The sequence below is a fragment of the Carya illinoinensis genome, chromosome 15, assembly GCF_018687715.1.
Source record: "Carya illinoinensis cultivar Pawnee chromosome 15, C.illinoinensisPawnee_v1, whole genome shotgun sequence".
Lineage (NCBI taxonomy): Eukaryota > Viridiplantae > Streptophyta > Magnoliopsida > Fagales > Juglandaceae > Carya > Carya illinoinensis.
Window position 1 is genome coordinate 32,706,349 of NC_056766.1, and position 20,084 is coordinate 32,726,432.

A 20,084-nucleotide genomic window follows, 5' to 3' on the forward strand; every position below is an offset into this window, starting at 1 on the left:
ATTGAATATTAATGATGTTGACAGAGGAGTCAATGTGATTCGGTATAGATTTCGCTTCAAAAATGTTCTACTAGTTCTTGATGACATGGATGAGTTGGTCCAACTAGAAAAACTAGCTGGAGATTGTGCTTGGGAAATATTCTTATCTAATTAATTGAATTTAATTCTCTCTGTTGTTAGCAAAATCTCCAAACTCATCCAAAAGCTTCTTTCGATAACCAATTGGAAATATTCGTGTTCATCATTTTACACAAGAGTATGCAAATTAATAAAGCAAGAAAGCATTAAGACCAAAGATTTTAAGATTACATAGGCTCATGCAAGTCTTTCGATCTTTATATTTACCTATGTTGAAATATCCAAGTTCTATTCTATAATTCTCTCTTTCGATAACAAATCACAATATCAAAATAATCTAATTAATGGACAATCAATTAGAAGCAATAAGCTCAAAATAAATCAGATAAACATGAAATAGAATTACTTTAAATTAGTATAGAAAATCAAGCATAATTTAAAACTAGATTATATAGTTTTTCTAAAATAAAAAAAAATTTAGTTCATGTTAAAAATTAAATTCAACATAAATAAATTTACCATCTGAAAAAATAGAAGAAAATGAACACTGAAAATGAACACAGCGTCCTTCTCTAGAATGAAAAGAATTTTGTGCTGCTCTATCTCGTCAGCGTGTCCAAGAGCCAAGATAGACTTGGGGTTGAGTTTGGGCGTAGAAGCCTTTTTTCTCTTGCATCCGTAACTCTCCTTTTCGTCAAGAGAGTCTAGCCCAACGTGAAACTCCTTTCCGCATCGAACTTGGATGCCAGCTTCTCTTGCGTCTCGCATGAAATCCTTTTGGCCAAGTCAAATCGCTGCTGCGTTCAAACCCCGTGATTTTCGTTCAAGCTTCAAAAATCCAAACCACCAGCTTGCGTCTCACCGACTCTCACGTCCAAGCCAAACCCAGCATGCCTTTTGCCAAGTAAAACCCATTTATTTCTATGCACGTCCTACGATGGGTATACTTCGATCAATAGATAGAATGAAATCCTAGCTTTCCACGTCATCTTCTGTTTTTGAATTTGATGAATACCCAATTTTTTTTTTTTATTTATTTATTTTTTTTCGGTAGTTAGATACCAATAGAGTAAATTCAAATCACTTCGCTAACGTTTCTTCCTTTTAAAATTTGAGAATCTTATTCTATCATTAGCATCTTTAAAACTTTAACTTAATTTTTATTCCCAAATAACACTAATAATCAACTCTTATATTTAAATAAATCTTCATTTAAATCTGAGAATTTTTAAACGATAGACTTTTAAAATTTAGATTTTTTTTTTTTCAAATCTGAAATAAATTCAAATGATCACAATGAAGTTTACAATCAACAAAAATAAATAAAATTAGATTAAAGTTTAAAGGTAGTGATAAAATATAGGAAATTATGCAAGTCATCAAATATTAAATCCTAGAATCAGAAAGGATTTCTAAAATTTGATCATATTTGGGATATAATTATTCAATGCCAAAAAAATCACAAATGCCAAATAGTTTTCATTTTGTATGGTATTTTATCTTCATCAATTCCTCTATGCCCAATCCTGGATTTGTCTCAATTTTCCAATAAATATCTCAAATATATATAGCATCATATATGCATACACATGATGACAAAATACATATGGGCAAAGCTTATCAGAAGTTTGCTAATGGGAAACTAGACAAATCGGCTACTCTTTTCAAATCTACCTTCCATTTTACTAGCTTTGCTTTATCCTTGAGCTTATCTCCAAGTTTATCAAAGGATTATCCAAAAATCCATTTTTGATGTCGTACTTCTGATGGATCTACGTAGTAAAAAATTAGTAAAACAATTTGTTTAATTGTTTCCTTACAATCAAGAATCTTCAATAGCTCATGTAAGCACCATCTAGATTTAGTCTAGTTTTTAGAGAGTATAATGATAGAAATCATTTTGAAAAGTGCCGGTGAAATTTTCTCTCATTTTTCAAGATTGTTGTCTATATAAATATTGACTTTGATCAGAAGCTTGGTATAGATAGGAAATAAAGTTATGGCGAACATCTTCACCTCTAAAGCTCAAGAATACATCATGATTTTAGGTACGAAAGGAAGGAGATCAAGAGGATGAAGAAGAGGAAGAAGCTCGAGGTGCATACAAGAGAAATGGTCTTTTACAGTGATTTTATTATTGTTAGAAATAAAATTGTTGCAGTAAGTCATCAATTCCAATGATTTTTATCTCGTCGCAAACTTTTAACATCAAGTTTTGAATCTTATCTTTTACAACCATTTTTACTTTTTGCGACGAAGAAAATTCGTCACAATATGTAGATTGAGCTTTCGCAGTGCTCTGTGACTTTTTGCAAGTGTGTTTGGTTTGGACATTAAAATTTTTTATTTCAAATATAAAATTCTCATCTCATCGTTACAATTTTCTTAAATTTCTATATAAAATATAATAAATAATTTAACTTTTTTTTTTAACTTTTTTAAATTTTAAAATAATAATAATATTTTAATATTTTATCTTAAAATTTAAAATTATTATTTAAAAAATTTCAGTGGCCAAGCAAACTTAAATTCACGGCAAACTAATAAAAACTTGTTGCGACCGAAAAGTTCTCCGCAATATTAAAAAACAACCTCCTTTTATTTCCTACCGCGCGGCCTCAATGAAGGTCATGAACCCGTCCGCTCCCACGAACCCCTCCCTCTTATCTTCTCTCTCGCGCTCCCTCTCGCACGGCGGCCACTTCCCTGCAGGTACTTCTCTCTCTCTCTCTCTCTCCTGACCTCGTAAACTTATCTATATATATAGACACACACATACTGCTGCTAATTTCCAGAGTAGTTAAAGCCTTGAAGAGTTGAGGATGTTCAGCTGTTATTGGTGGCCGTATTGACTCTTGGTCGGTTTAGACTTTAGACAGAAATTAACCAGCTATCTTGAGGTTGATGCACCATATACAACATTAACAAAGAAGGCAAAATTCTCCATGCATTCATGCATGTGGGTATTAGATTATTTTAATTCTTGGGTGATATTTTCTTGCTGAAACAGAGCCTTTTTCTTGTAGAATAAATGCCCCTTTGTTTTACCTTCTAATCTGTAAGTAAGTGATTTCTCTATCCTTCAAGGGCAAAGCTAGCTATCAAGTGATCCTTAGTTCTCCAAACTTTTTGGTTTCAACAAAGTTATCAAAAGCTGTCAAACATCTATTTTGGTGAAATTTTCCAGATTTGCCCTAACAATCTGGTTCCCTTCAATTCCTAACACTTTCCTATAATCTATACATTCTTTATCCATGACTTTCACCCAGTGGTAGTTCTTCCCCCTTTTTATCTGCACAACAATTAGCGTCGCACTAGCCATCATAAAATACGGATCATTCGGCTTCACAAGTTTCATTTTAGCACAATGTATGCTCAATGATTTTCTGAACTAATTTTGTTATATAACTCCTTATAATTCTTGATGTTTAAAAAAAAGAAGAATCCACATGTGTCACCCTTCAGCAATTAGGCATTCTTGCTTGTTATCGTGGAGAAAGAAAACTTATGAGCACCATTATTTATTTGCAGTGGGACTATCAACTCATTGTTGTCGTGGAATTGGGTCCTCAAATCTGTATCAACTTTAATTGGCGAGCCCAGAGGCTGAAATTGCATTATATACCCTATGTTGCTGTTGGGTCCGTATCCCGTTAAATGTTAATATCAAGTGCTATCATCTTGGAGACACAATTGGATCTGCATTTCCTATTGCAGAGTGTTGAATATCTGGTAGAAGTATCCTGTTACTTCCCTGCATAGCCATGAGTTATATGTGTGAGAATATATAAATCAATAAAAAGTTTGGTAGTGTGTGATAAAAACTTGCAATGATGGTCATAAACGTTTGTGATTATCTTCTATATTTTTTTCCCTTCTAGATAGGTATCTATCTTTTACATCCAGTGTACATAAGTTGCACGTTTGGTTCTTTTTAATAAAGATTTCTTGTTTATAGAAAGAAGGTAAATAATCTATGCAAAGAACCATTATTTTCTGGGATTTACATAGTTTATTCTTTTTTCCACCTATCATATAAATTTTTGATAGATGAAACCTTAGGGAACTACACACGCCATTGATATATCATTTACTGTGTTGGGCTTATTGATAAGGCATGATACTGCATTCTTGACTTTCTAATATCAACCATTATTTTTTATTCTCAGCACTACAAATTGGCATTGATTCATGCTGATTTGTCATTCTATTTTCTTGCCCTTATATTTGTTACTTAACATCTAGGGAATTTGGTTTCTGGGATCCTTCAGGATGCACAATCGCATCTAACTTGGATTCTTTTTCTTATCTTTTTTCCTTTTTACTCATTTAAATTAAGCCGAATCAAATGAAAGAGTCCTAGGGCAGTTTTCCCTTTAGACAGAATTGTCATGTTGCTTGTAAGTTATGGTTTTTTAACTTCATGCAGATGATTTATTCTCCATGTCATTTTATCTTTCTGAAATTTTCCAGCAAGCATTTCTTAATTATAGTCAACTAATTGGTTTAGACAAAATCATGGAAGTGGGGGGTGGGTAATGTTTATAAATTTTGTGTTTTATGTTGATGTGAAAATTCATGTAATGGAGTTTCGTGATCTTGATTAATGTATTTTATTATTATTATTTTTTGGTAAGGGGCCATTTCCTGCGATTATAGAGCACCTGAAAAGGTTATTTGCGGCAATTTTTTAATCGTCGCAAAAGGTATACCGATGACACTTAACCATGGGTTAGCATGCTATATTTGGCGAATTTATGAGCCTTTTTCGGCAATATATAATTGCGGGAAATAGTATTATTTTCAACGATTATTGTAAATCGTTGGTCAAAATCATCAGCAACCCTTCTTTGGCTTCCAACGTGCGTTGGCGCAAAATCCGACGGAAATACTTATTTGCAGCAATTTTGGGTACTTTTTGCGGCAAAATCAAGTACTAGAAAAAGCCTATTTTCTTGTAGTCCAAAGAAGTCATGCTCTCAGTACATATATCCCATTGCTAAACAATTCAGCAAGAGGTTCAATTAAAGAGTAGTATTTATTACAAATAAATAAGAAAAAAATCTATTTATTATTTATTTTTTATCCTTTTATTATCTAATAACGTGGCATTAAATTATAAGTTTATAAATAAAATATAATAAATAATTTAATTATTTAATATTATATTATAAAATAATAATAAGATAATAAAAAAAAATAGATGATAAATAGTACGAATGAATAAATAATTATAAAGAGCAAGTGGATCAGATAAAAGAGAAACTCTACTACTTCTTGATAAGACCGCCGACCGTGCATGCCAGCTAAACTTTCAACCTTCGAACTCGTATTAAATGATCTAATTGGTCCCACGGCAATAGACTTTACTCTGTTTTAGCACAGATGCTGTTCCCTCATCGATCGTGATCTACCCCCGAACTCGCACCACTCACTATAAACCACACCAGCCCCATGCGGGCCATGCACACAAACCATTCTTTTCTACAGTAACCTCATCCCTAGAATTACGATGCCTTTTCTTATTATTAATTATATTTTTATAAAATAATATTAATCATCTTTCTTTTAATATTTTTCAAAATATAAAAATAATAAATAAATAAATTTTATCATCTATCTATAATCATGCAAAAATTATAATAATATGAGAAAATATGAATAAACTTTTTATTAATTATTTATAAAGTACAAAATAATGCAATAATCTTGTCCTATAACATATTATAATATAAGTAAGTTCATCTATATAATTTAATTAAAGAAATATTAATAATAAAAAATAATAATATTTTATTATGATAAAGAGTGTGATGGCTAATCCAATGTAGAATTTAAGTTTTAAGTGATTGGCTAAAAGTAAAAAAGTTACATATGAGTTAACTTTTAAAGATTGAGATGGTAATATCAAAAAAAAAAAAAAAAAAGATTGAGATGGCTAATCCAATGCCGATGCTAGTCAATCAAGGGAAAAAAAAATTTGCAACTATAAATTGTACAACTGCCGCATAATCACTTTGAAAAAAGTAAATAAAGTATAGAACCGACATGAAAAAAAAAAAGTATTTTTTTAATAATAAATTTCATTATTTTTTAAAGCAACTACGCATTTACACACACAGAATTACTTAAAAAAAATTAAAAAAAAAAAAAAGAAAAAAAAACTTTCCAGTGCTGCAGTGAATTTACCTTCCCTACAGACTTGTCGTATAATCTGGTTTTCTAGCATAAAACTTGTCAAACTTCGTATTAAAGTAGCCTTCTATAAAGCAATATTAAAACTCAATTGTATTTACATAATTGCCACTTAGCCCTTTTTGCCATGTAGCTTCCCAAAAAGAACTCTTGAGTTTTTCTTTTAATGTTAGTTATTTTATTTTTGGCCCTTTGTAGTCATGGCAGATTATTATCATTTTTTATTTCAAGTGGGTCTTCGTCAGATGTTGGGTCCCATTTTATTTGTCACAAGATCTTCATTAGATCTTGTGATTGAGTTGGAATTATGTTAAGTGAATATTAAGTGGAATTGCATTTTACATTAGTTTAGTTTTGATTGAATAAACATGTTAGTCATACACTTTAGTTTACGGAAATAAATTGGAGTTTAATGTATGAGTCAGAGAAGTTAAGTAGATATTGATGAAATTTTGGAAGTGATGATATTTTAGGATTATCAAAAATTTAGACTTTTAGAAAAAAAATAGGTTATTTTAATATTTTAGGCTTAAATATCAGAATATGTGTTTAATTAAAAATTTAAATAAGTTAAGTGTTTTTTTATAGGTGATGATTGATAATTGATCGGCATTGTTGTCGATGGTCATGATCTAATGCTTCTGATTTTATTTTGCTTTCATATATAGCTCTGCAAGGGGGGTAATAGTGACTTCTAGTCCTGTCACAGGACATGATAATGACCTCTAGCACTATACAGTTTATTCATTTATAATCGATCAAATTTAGTAGATAAACGGAATCAATGGAATTCTCATTTCTTTGTTTTTTTTCCTTTGTTTTTGAACTATACAGTTTATTCATGTTCCATTCTATAGAATCATCTGCAATCATACTGTTCATCAGCCTAATTTCATACACTGTAACTTTTTCCATGGCCTTGCAACCAGCACTTTCATGGGTTTATGATGTGTTCTTGAGTTGTAGAGGTGAAGATATTTGACATAATTTTATTTCTCACATATATGATGCTTTGTGTAGAAGGGGAATCAATACTTACATTGATGAACACCTTAAAAGAGGAAAAGAAATATGCATGCTTTGTTATGAAAAGAAATTTGAAATAACATCAGTTATTTGTTTTGCATTACTCATGAAATTTGTATAAAAGAGGAAATTATTTTTATCATAACTGGTGTAGACATGAGCAAATTTTTAGTATTCTGTTTCTAACTATGCAAAAAGAGCACATACGAAATCTAAGAATTTGTACATGTTATGTGAAGATGCTCTGAATCTGTTTTGAATATGTGAAAATGATATGAAATTATTTAGCACTCTGTTTTGATATGATGTGGCATTTGAAAAATTTTGTACATCACTTTTTGATTCTGTATCCGATTCAGTTTTTGGTCATGATCCGATGATTCTGATTTTATTTTGCTTTGATATATGGCCCTTCCACAGGTGATAATAGTGATTTCTAGCCCTATCACGGGACATAATAATGACCTCTAGCCCTATCACGAAATATAATAGTGACCTTTGGCACCATATAGTTTATTCATTTATAATCCATCAAATTTAGTTGATAAACGGAATCAACAGATTTCTCATTTATCTGTTTTTTTCTTTGTTTTTGAACTATACAGTTTATTCAGTTTATTCATTTATAATCCATCAAATATGTATAAGGCAACCATGTATTGTGTTTCACAGGATACTGATCATGATCCAATTCCATTCTGCAGAATCATCTGCAATTTTTAGCTTTAAAATGTTTGTGTGTGTGATGTATTCCAAGACATCGACCTGCTGTTATGCTTTTTCAAAAGATGCTGTGTGATTTATTCCATTAGTTTTCTTTGAAAGGCAGTTGGTCATTTTTATATATTATTGACTAGTCTAACCAAGTTGTTCCACGAGGACTTGTTCAATGTGAACATGCGAAAATTGAGGGGTAGCGAGGGATGGGAATTAGAAGAGGACAAATGGAGAGGTGAAAGTGAAAAGTGTGTTTGACTTCGATTTCCAGTCCCACGTATGTGACAAGAAGCTCGAAAGAAGTTGCCAATAAGTTTCTCATCTTTCCTTTAATTTCCCCTTTTTTTTTTCAATATTGATGACGCAATGCACGCGGCATTGGCCTGATTAATACCCTTTCTTAAAAATAACGAAGCTTCCTACAAGTTTCCCATATTGCAATTCAAATTACTTAGAAAAACAGATTGAGTAATATTAAAAAGACAATAAAAGACTAGTAGTCCAATATGTATTAAGTTGTTTAACTAATATCCTATATACGATCAAGTGCACCGCAGAAAAAGAAACCTGAAAGTGATCATATTTTTAACCAAGTGATGTTTATTTTGACAACAGAAATCATGGGTATTTTCATTACTTCCTCCTCAAAATCATTTCACTTGAGGAGGAAAATCAACACAACGAAACCTGAAGATCATATTTCTAACTAAGTGTCGTTAATTTTTTGATTGATGAAAATCAATACTGACATTATTTTTTACATTTTCATTCTACTGATAGTAAAGCTTGTGGAACACCCTTTGGCTGGAAATTAAGGACAATAACAAGAGCTCGTAGCTAACCCAGTTTCATTCTATACTACCATTAGCGTCATCATGAGTGGGCTCGTAGCTAGCCCAATAGATTTGATTCTAAAGTCACACAATGATCATTAGAATTAAGTACCAGTTGTTCCCTAAATGAAACCCGGACAAGTTGGCCACCTCATCGAGTGTTTCCTTCCACCTCCCCACCTTCATGTCATCATTAAACCTATGTAGATGTTTTACAAATGCTTCACCAAAACTCTTTGTTTGACGTCATAATTCTAATGGATCTATGTTGTAAAACACAGGTAGAACAATTTGTTGTCCTGTTTTGTTACAATCAAGGATCTTCATCAACTCATCTAAGCACCATGTGGATGATGCATAGTTTTGAGAGAGTATAATGATTGCAATTCTTGACTCTTCAATATCTTTAAGAAGTGCCTGTGAAATTTCCTAGCACATACAATGGAACCACTTTGAGGCTCCACAAACTTATTGGAGTTGGAAGATCAACCTCCTAAAAAATTACTAAGCGAAGACATATAGATAAATGGGCATAAGTTTGAGCGAATCCATAGAATAACTTGTTGAGAAAAAAATCATAAAAGATCAGTTCTTCATGTATCAATTGATCTATATATGGAAAATTTCTCACAGGTGTGCTTTTGTATGACAGAACATCATCATTAGCAGGCGGTTCCGTAGAACTTTCAATGTTGCCCTTGACAGGCTCAGATTCAGCAAGCTGTGCTTTTGAATCATCAGAAGAAAAGGCCAAGAAAGCTTTACGAGCTTCTCTCCGAGCATCTGTGAGTAAATAATGAGACATGGAGTCAGAATTCAATGTGTATCAACACTATGGTGTTTTAACAGACTTCACAGAGAATCATTGTCTGACAGTTACAAACCCCGCAATCAAAGATTTGTGAGGGGGACTGTTACACGTGAAAAACCCATTATGCATGAATGTCCAGCCAATTATAGCAAAATAAATGAAACATGGTAGCATACTTATTTCATCCTGTAATACAAACTACTAACAGGCTGCAGGCATTCTGTGCATATACTTATACAGACCCCTGTACTAATTTCTAGAACTCTAAGCCCAAGGCTGTCTCAGACTGAAACAGGAAACTCTTCAAATAAGAACATCAAGATGAAAACCAAAAACCTATAACCAGATTAAATTATATATATATATATATATATATATATGAGTAATGCTTTTCAACTTCCTATTAACCATCGTCCTTGGATGTGGCATCAAATTTTTGGAAAATTAATTTTTTTTTATTTTTCACCTACTTTATTTGCCAATCATTTGATGCCAAAAAAATTCATTTATTTGCCAATCATAGTCCTTGTTTAGGGTACCCAATTGTTGGTTTTGGTGGTTTAGAATACATTTTGAAAAATGGGTGAAAACTTGGGGTGAAAAATGGAAATCATTATTGTAATAAAAAATCATATTCTTATAACAATAATAAAACATATCTCAAATCGGGATAAAGAAATACCATATTGTGAGTTCGCATTGGAATCCTTAATTGAGTGACCATGTCGCCATTCCATCTTCAGCAACAATTTTACACCTATTCATAAGCAGCAAACAGGGGCGTATCTTAGAATTTGAATCAAAATTACCATTATCACAGGCATCACTCTATATTAACCGAAACAAACCAATAGACTTTGTGACTGGAAGAATTATTTCATCAGGAACAAGCCCAGGAATAGCTGATGGCCTGCAATACACAACAAATATATCACAAACAGACCAGCAAGACATTTCATGCTGATGTATTTAGGAAGTAGAACTGTGTGTGCGTGTCCAACAGTGACAAAACTCTCAAAAGAGAAGGCATTACATAAGGGACTCATATGGTGAGTGCATATTGGTTAGCGCACTTGAAAGATAAATTAATACTTAATTTTAATTAAGTATTGAAAGAAACAACAGTTTTTTTGTTTTGCTTGTAGTCTAGTTTTTTTGGGGACCGGGTGACTGTAGTCTAGCGAATGTTCTTTTTAGTTTCTCAGTTGAAGCTTTAATTTATATGTTTTTATGGTGTAAAATGCTAAATAGTCCATCTGGTTTGCCTTTTGGACAGATTGATCCCTATAATTTCATACCAATATTTTTAAACTTTTTATTAGTTTTTATTTTTATTTTTATTTTTTCTTCTACTTTTAGATTTTTTATTTTATTTTCACGACACATGGCATGCCAAGTCAGCATTTTTAACGATTAATTAATAGAACGTTGACGAAATGGCTGATTCAATCAAAATTGAAACCACACAGACTACTTATTCTCTAATCCTTTTTATAAGTCTTTGAAAAAAATATTCAAAAGATTGGTAAATAAAAAATAGATCAAGAAAATAGAAAATATAAGCCCATACATTGCGAGGTCTAGGCTAACTCGGTTTAATAGGAAGACTGAATCAACTCTCTGTCCTATCGGTCATTTAGAACACCAAGCATAAGAACATTTTCTAGGGTGTCCCTGTATTAGGGTATCTTGGCACCCATCTACAAGTACACTCTAGCATCAATGGTTTCCAAATCTTAATTGTTGGAGAAAGGATCAAACACATCCAAGTACTAAAGACTCTTGACTTCCTTCATTGTATAGCTAAAATTATGTTCACACCATATGGTTGGGTTGGCTAAGGATAATGTAATACATGCTACTACATAGCTTAGTTCACTGAATCCCAAGTTCCAACACTTGCAAGTCAACTTGCTTAACCAATAGATAGACATCAAATGAAATACTCGTATAAATTATCACAGTTAAAGAAACTTAACCTCTGTTGTTGTTCCCTTTCAGCTTGTTTACGACCAAGTTCTGCAGCTGTAAATCCAAATGTATCAAACTGCATAGATGTCCCAAGTGATTGACGGTCCAATTCCTAAATGGGAAAACAAAGGAATCAAAAAAGTTGATTAAGAATCTTGTAATTTTTTTTATAACATGGAGAATAATATATTTAAAACAATAATCTCAACAAAATAGCTTCCTCAATCTCTGTTTACCATGCCCGTTGTTAGACTTCTTAAATAGATACGTTCAGCACAAGGCTTACAATATTACCAATTATAACTTGAGCTGTTCTATGCATCAATGAAAATAATCTTTCCATGAAACACAATGCCATCGTAATTAATAAATAAATAAGTTTCAATTGTGTGATGCTATTTCTTTGTTTTCCTTTCTGATAAATAATTTTTAAATAGTAATTCTTAAACGCAGCCCCCCCTCCATCCCTCTAACACCCCTATTAAAGCAAAATGTTACATTTTCATATTAAAGCAAACCCACCCCAGGGCGGGGTTTGCACCTTTCCCGCACCCCTTCCTGCATTTTTTTGGGGGGGGGGGGGGGTTTGCCCCCCGGAATCTGCCATTGCATTCCAAGGGTGGGGCCCCCCGCTCGTGTGTAGGGGCAAACCCTTGGTCCATCCACCCCCCCCTCCTCCACCGATCACCCATGTCTATCACAATCGGGAAAAATAAAATAAAAAGTCAAAGAAATGAGGAAATCCACAAAAAAATCCACAACAAATATATTAATCCACAACATAATACACAACAAATCAGAAACAATTAAAAAAAAAAAAACTTAAACTAGTAAAAACAATTTCTCAAACCCACAGGCCCACGACGACTGTGAGAGGGAGAGAGGGTTTGAGAAGAAGAGGAGGGAGAAGCCAAGGAGGAGGAGGAGAAGAAGAGGATGCGGGCCATGTCGCTGCTACAACTGTGAGAGGGAGAGAGGGTCTAAGAGGCAGCGCCACACAGAGAGAGAGAGAGAGAGAGAGAGAGAGAGAGAGAGAGACTGCGGGGGGGCAAGCCCAAAAAAAACAAACGTCGTTTCATCATTTTATATATATGTAAGTATAGAGTGGTGTTGCATGTGCAGAGGAGGGGGAGAGTCGGTAGACCACCTCCTCTTGTATTGTGATATAGCAATGTTTCTCTGGAATGAGGTATTCATTCTAGTGGATTTGGCCTAGGTTATGTCGAAGACCGTGGAGGCAGCTTTAGCTAGCTGGAAAAACATAAGAGGCAGGCAACTGATCAAAGCGATTTGGAAGATGATTCTTCTATGCATTATGTGGTGCTTGTGGCAAGAGCGCAATGAGCAAACATTCGAATGTGCCTGCTAGGAAAGATCATTGGAGGAGCTTAAAGTTTTATTTTTTAGAACTCTTTGTAATTGGGCCATTGCTGTGGATTTTAATTGCATGGTCCTTCATGATTTTCTTGCCTCTAATGTGCCTACCTAGTTAGGGCATCAGAGTTTGTTATTGGCCTTGCCATTCTTTTTTTTGATAAGTTTTTTTTTCAGGGGACCTAAATTTAATAGTCAGGTAAACCTTAAGTGACCATGAAGGGACTCGAACTTGTGACAATTGGAAAGCAAACCCAATGCCTAACCAACTAAGCTATGCCTCAGTGTTTTATTGACCTTGCCATTCTTTGATCAATAAAACTTGTTTATTTATAAATAAAAAAAATTATAAATTTTTGTGTTGGGCTTAAGCTTAGGCCTGGGGTGCGGAGGGGGTTGAGCTGCACCCTGGGCCTAAAACAACCCCCCTCCGAGGCACTGCTAGGTGTTTTCCCTTTGGACGGGGCCCCCCAACCCATGTGGGATTGCTCGCGCCACCCACACAAGGCCAGGGCGGTGGACGCATGGTGCCCCACCACCCACCCCTAATGTTTAGCTAGCATAATCCCTTACCCTTGTTTTTAGTAATATAGTATAATCCTTCAAACTATAAATAGAATGCTTTCACTAGTACTTTATAATTTTTTTGTGAAGAAATACATGTAGTCTCTTTACATTTCCTAAGCTATGTCATCCGTATCTATGGCATTCATAGTACTTAAAAATCACTAAAAGTCATATACTTCCATGGAAGTGCAGCTTCCTTGTCACAAAAGAAATTGGCTGGAAAAAAAGAAATGGACGTGACAAACAGGTAAATGGCAAATCTTCTTCAGATAATTTTCCCATTGAAAAATGTTGTTGACACCTAAAAGAACCCAAAGTATAGGAGTGCTTATATCCATTTAGTTACTCAATTTACACTCAACATCTTTTATGCTTTTTATTTTTTATTTTTATTTTTTTTAAGAATCTGCATCACTAGGAAGCTCTCTGCGCCATACTCTGTATCAGAGACATGTCCATTCCCCCACTCCCTTCGACATATCATCATATTTGTATCATGTCTATACATACCCTATGTGTACTGATGCTTCCGAGACAAACCCCATAAAGCCCCTTAAAATTTTATCAAACTTAAACAATTACAAACATTGATCACAAATTTCTCCCCATTCTCAATTTACATCATACTCATCCTTTGCCCTCCTGTCTACTCTATAAACAAGCAAGATGAGAGAGATTCCCACTGAATCGTCCACTCGCCCCTCCCATTATTAGTAAAACATTCTAACAAAGGAATCAAAATTCTCTCTTTTCTCCTCTCTATCCCACTTTATCCTCTCCCCTCCAAACTCCCAAAAAAAGTGCAACCTCCAAACTCCCAAACAAAGTGCAAGGGGGACAATCTTCAAAACCCCCAAAGAATTGAGAATTTGTCATAACCTTGGGTCATGAATATCACAATGAACGATTACAATACAAAATATAAAAAATTTCACAAAGTCTATTAATTTCCATGCATTTTTAGCCCACTTCCCTCATTGATATTCAATACCAGAGACATATATCTTGTAAAATAGTACATGTATCAACAATGTCCAAACATGCATCACATTTCCAACATATAGAACCTCCAACAACAAATCCACGAAGTTGACAGTTGCTAAGTGAAAAAAATCTCTTAGCAAACCAGCATCTCGGCTAAGACAATAAAAACATTTAGCTTTTCCGTCTTCATCTAAAAAATTCAAAATGCTCTGCTGCTTGACTTCAGCTCTATTCTATCGGTATGATACAGATGTCTGTGGAGCCCACCCTGCACATTTGTTTTGCAGTGTTAACATTATTCTACACTCAAGTCTTAATTTAAAAATTTTAGTTCTTCTAAATATAAACTAAAATTAAACCCTTTTTGGACCGGACAGTATTGTAATAACCAGCAGAAAACCTTTCTGTAAATGCTCCATCAAATCTTCGTCGCTCTTCTTCATTTGTAACCTAGAGAAAAAATAAGAGTAGAAGGAATCAACATCAGTATGAAAAGAGCATTATCAAATATGTCATCTCTTTTTTCTTATGAAATCCTAAGAAACGATGTGATTGAAACAATGAACTGGAACGATGAGTTGGACAGACTTTTTTTTCTGTTTTTTTTTTTTTTTTTTCCCAAATGGTTAATGAATATTATTAAAACAAATTATAAATATTTAAAAATATTAAAAGAATATTTTTAAAAATAAATTACAATTGCAGTGATCGGTGGGACCATCTGTCCGAGTTGCATGATCGATCCAAATAGAGAAAGGTCCGCATTTGTATCGGATGCAGTGTATATTATTTAGTCATTGGTATTAAATAATTGAAAATTAATTTTTATATTTTACTTATAAATTTATCATTTAATATTATATTATAAGATGATAAAAAAATAATAATGAATAGATTTTTTATTTTATTTTTTTTCTTTTAACATGTATGTAATATAAGAATGATGTTTTATCTTAAAAAATAACAGGTGATTTTGGGCCTTTTATACCATTCGTGACACATCATTAATCCATTATAGTTATCATGAGTTTGCTTACATGTTATAATTGCTATTTTGTTGTAATGAGGCCCATGAGAAAAATGTTTATCAGCTGGGAGCCCAAATATTTTACTATAGGATCCGTCCATTATCTTAAACCTTGAGTCAAAACGCAACTTGGAAGGGATAAGTGACGTGCGGAGAGAATGGAACATTATGTTTTATCTTTAAGTGTTCTAGAAGCTAGTAGCTATTTTTAATAGGGAAAACCTTCGGTTTGAATGGGTCCCAAAAACACTTTTACAGCAGCCAATGGATAAATGCCACCTAGACATTCCAAAAAGATTAAAAATCTGCCCACATCCACCCGATTGTCTCCTTCTCATTCTTCAATGCATCTTCCTCCCCCATCATTTTTCTAAAAGCCATATCTCTCTTTCTCTCCCTCTTCCTCCCTCCCTCCCCGATCTGGCCTCAACGCCGACCAGCCCAAAAACTAATTGTCAGAAGTTACTGTCTCATTGGTGCATGTAGGAAAAGCAAAAGGATACGTAACTACCTTTGGAATTGGGGATTCCAAGTAAGCAACCCATCAATTACTTTTGCAAGACATTGATAGGGAGTGACACTAGTACCCATGGAGGGTTATATGTTCCTAGTATTGCTGTTGAGAAAATTTTCCCTCCATTGGTAGTGTCCATTGCTTCCTTTAAAAAAAAATTACAAAAAAAAAAAAAAAACAAAGAAGAAAAAAAATTATAAGTGGGATGTGTTGTATTTTCCCTTTCTTTTGGTCTGATAGGATTTCTCACAACAGCCACCGGCTGAGGAACTTATAGCAAGGGATCTCCATAATGTTGAGTGGAAGTTTAGGCATATTTTTCTGGTAGATTTTGAATATTGTTCATTTATGGTGCTTAACAGAAAAACAAGGAAAATGATATATTCATTGATGGATTTGGACTTGTAATCTGTATAATTAATTTTGCCTGGAATGGAGAGAAACTATTCATTGTGTGAATTTACGACATGCTTACAGCGTCTACTTACAACTCTCTCTCTCTCTCTCTCTCTCTCTCTCTCTCTCTCTCTCTCTCTCTCTCTCTCTCTCTCTCTTTTGAAAGTTTAATTTGTATTCTGACAAGGACGACTACAAGGACAATGGTGATTGTTTTTTGGGCTTATCGGAGTTGAGTGTAGAGAAAGGACAGACGACAATTTTTTTTGGGCTCCTCGGTGTTGAGGCCAGAGAGAGAGAGAGAGAGAGAGAGAGAGAGGGCTTTCAAAAAATTGTAGATAGGAGATGGGGGAGGAAGATGCATCCAAATAAAGAGAGGGAGACAATCGGATGGATGCGGGCTCATTTTTTGTCTTTTTGGAGTGTCTACGTGGCACTTGTCTATTGGCTGGTGTGAAATGTTTTTTGGCACCCATCCGGCCTAAAGCGCCTCTCTTCAGAATATTACTTAATTATCAATTTGCCCTTTTGTAATTCAGCATTTTACAATACACAGGTTTTTTTTTTAATTAGTCTAGTTTGTTATTCCTAAAGAGCATAAGAAAAGGGAAAAGGGTGTAGAAGATTATTATGAATTATCTTGTAAGAACTTGGTTCATCTTAAGGTTGGGATTTGCCTCGAACTACTTCCCAATTATCAATATATTTCCTAATTTCTCCATTTTCCATTTGCAGTTTGTTTTATATAATTTGTGGGTTCATAACAATTGGTATCTAAAGCCATCGATTCTTCATGGACGAGGTAAGCTTCAAGAAAAAACAAGAAAATTTCCTGTTGATGGAAAAAATTCTTGAATCGCTCCTACATCTCATAGATTTAGTCGACCGATACCACAGAAATTACAAGGTTTTGAAACAATCCCTCGTGGAGTGGCAATACTAGGAGGACGAAGGAGACTTGGCAGCTATGGATTCATATGAAGAAACAAAAAAATTGATAATGCAGGAAGAAAATGGAACGACGGATGAAGATGAAGTCGCAAAGGAAGACATAGAAAAGGCAGCAGCAGTGAAGGAGAGTGTGGCGGTGTCCATGGAAGTTTCTCCCAAAGAAATCATTTCATCTAAACTCTTAGATTTCCTTATTCGAATTCATTTTCCTCAATTTCATCTCACAACTAACTTCTTCCTCCCTTCCCTTTTAGTCATCCCTAGCAAAATAAATACAATAATTGTAAAGGGAGGAGCCCTAGCCATCAGTATTCCTCCTGAGCCTCCTCCACCTGCTGAGAGTGGGGTTTCTCTTCTGTGACAAGAAAACCCAAACAAGGGCAACCCCATTTCCAGTGTGGTGAGCTAACTGAAGAACTTAGATGGCCATCTTTTGATTGGCTCATCCTTGATCTGTCTAAGCTTGTAGACAAAACACTAGTTGGCCACTATTTGGAACTAATGTTGGGCGGTGTCCTCGTAATTGCAATGAGCATAGAGAGGAAGAGAGGAAAAGGCTTGCCGCATGGGTAGAACCCACATGCTCCACAAGATGGCCACGTGGTTCCCTCAAGTTGTGGAGCTCGACCTCTCTTAGTCCACTTACCGCTCCTTTTTTTTTTCTGGCATTATTGACTCCGATCACTCTATTATTGCTAATGGGCTCAGGTGTTTCAGAGTGCTCAATTTGCAGATCTCCATGACAACCCAAACTAAGAAGGCCATTACACTGGAGATTTAGACCTCCGACTAGTAGCACCTCGTCTTCGCCAAAAAGCAACTCGAAGAGGGCCACACCCAAGCCACGATGCAGTGATATGGGGTGGAGTCGTTCGTGGCTATAGATTAGTAGACCCATAGAGAAATGACATCATTACATGAGGAATTCCTAGATTCATCCTATCTAGCTTTCAATTTCTGAGAGCGTGAGAAACAGAGCCAGTTTGCAGAAATTTTATGCAAGTATGATGTTACCATCATGGACTATCCACGACAGTATGAGGAAAATGTTTGCAGTTTTTTTTTTGTTGGGGGGGAGGGGGTTTGACAACTTCATGAATCTAAGGAAAATTAGCAAGTATTTGAGGAGAAAATTGTTTGCAAGAAACAAGCGACGAATTAGCTGCAGTAGAAGTAGGAGTTGCAGTCTCACCTCATGTCCTGCCGGAGTTCTATAGTTGGCAAGGTACAAAAGAATCCGGCACAACTAGAACTCATTGAGGAGGAGCTCAACTACACCATGTACGCCAAGCACAAAGCCGATCAAGAGCCACCTCTCATTGCCTTCAACAATGGCTTAACATCCAACTATCTTTTTGTTGATTATGCCGCGAGCCAAGGTATGCATGGTTGTATGAATTTTGCATTCAACTTGTTCGATAAAATGCGTAGGAGAGTTTTTTGTGTTGAGATGGGAACGCGGAAAGGACCTATGAAAATTGTGGTGTTTTGTTAACCTCAAGGGAAATGCCCAAATTGAAGGAAGAATACGTGGTTGGAGTATCATGACTTTTTGATGTTACTACTCTCGTCATTGGATATATTTTTTATCTTTTCTCTAGTTCTCTTATATCTTGGTAGTGTTGCATTGAGTCGTTACACTAAGGGTGAGCCTTTGGGTAGATTCTATGGTATTGCTTCTATAGCAGAGATATTTCCATCTCTCTTCAGGCAATTTTTGGCAACAATGACCATGATAAAGGTTGCTTTTCTTCTTTTCATTGAACTTGGAGTGTTTCCTCTGATGTGTGGAAGGTGGATAGATATCAATTCTATAAGGATGTTTGGGAAGTCCCTAGCTCAAAGAGTTAAATTCTTCTCAGCTTCTCCTTTAGCAAGCTCATTGGCTCATTGGGTTGTTGGAATTGTTTACATGCTACAAATAAGCATATTCATTTGAATCCTCAGAGGGGTTTTGCATAATAGAGTGTTGTACTTTCTTTGTGATCCTGCTAATCCAAGCTACAATCCATTTTGTGATTTGATTGATGACCCTATGCACAAGCATGCTTGCAGGGTTCTGCTATCAGTTGCTGTTTGTGGGAGTTTTGATTGTTGTGTTGGTGTTTTTACCAGTTAAACTTGCCATGCAGATGGTTTCAGCCAGTTTTCCTACTTGGCTCGGAAATGATTTCACTATTCCCTTCCTTTACAACAATTGTGGTTGTATGTAATGAAACTTCCATGATGGCATATGTATCTATGGGTGAAAAGAATATACATGTTTTTGACCTTGGTGGTTAGACAATTGATACTAGTATCTTGACAATGGATAATGTTTTTCACTTCTATACTTTTCTCTTGGAGTGTGGGTGACAGTTGCACCAATGCTATAACCTTGTGGACAAGGTTCTTTGAGTGGGAGAGCTTGTAACAAGGCCCATGAGAAAAATGTTTATCAGTTGGAGCCCAAGTATTTTACTGCAGGATTGCCCATTACCTTAAACCTTGGAGTCAAAACATAGCATGGAAAGGGATAAGGATAAGTGACGTGATGAGAGAATGGAACGTTGTGTTTCATCTTTAAGTGTTCTAGAAGCTAGTAGTTATTTTCAAATTTTACTTAATTACCAGCTTACCCTTTTGTAATTTAGTATTTTA

General features: G+C 34.7%; 1 protein-coding gene and 1 long non-coding RNA gene across 2 annotated transcripts; one reads left to right on the forward strand and one right to left on the reverse strand.

Annotated features, from left to right (window-relative positions):
• The first annotated feature begins 2,645 nt into the window (after positions 1–2,645).
• Positions 2,646–4,080, forward strand: LOC122297209. The gene is made up of 2 exons (XR_006238688.1): positions 2,646–2,790; positions 3,610–4,080. It is a non-coding gene; the product is annotated as an uncharacterized LOC122297209 (long non-coding RNA).
• A 5,015-nt stretch (positions 4,081–9,095) lies between these two features.
• On the reverse strand, positions 9,096–15,006 carry LOC122296837 (G patch domain-containing protein TGH-like). The gene is made up of 6 exons (XM_043106635.1): positions 14,957–15,006; positions 11,640–11,743; positions 10,509–10,570; positions 10,343–10,417; positions 9,355–9,632; positions 9,096–9,278 (listed from the first exon to the last, which is right to left on the reverse strand). The coding sequence occupies exons 2-6, from the start codon at positions 11,711–11,713 to the stop codon at positions 9,096–9,098; spliced, it is 672 nt and encodes a 223-aa protein (XP_042962569.1). The 5' UTR covers positions 11,714–11,743; positions 14,957–15,006.
• Between the last annotated feature and the right edge of the window lie 5,078 nt (positions 15,007–20,084).

What these genes read in the sequence shown, in the direction of transcription:
- LOC122296837 (XM_043106635.1), bottom strand. Translation starts at nt 11,713, where the DNA reads ATGCAGTTTGATACATTTGGATTTACAGCTGCAGAACTTGGTCGTAAA. An exon ending in GAAAGGGAACAACAACAGAG is followed by an intron (nt 10,571 to 11,639) that starts GTTAAGTTTCTT and finishes TGTGTATTGCAG; the next exon opens with GCCATCAGCTATTCCTGGGC. An exon ending in TCCAGTCACAAAGTCTATTG is followed by an intron (nt 10,418 to 10,508) that starts GTTTGTTTCGGT and finishes GCTTATGAATAG; the next exon opens with GTGTAAAATTGTTGCTGAAG.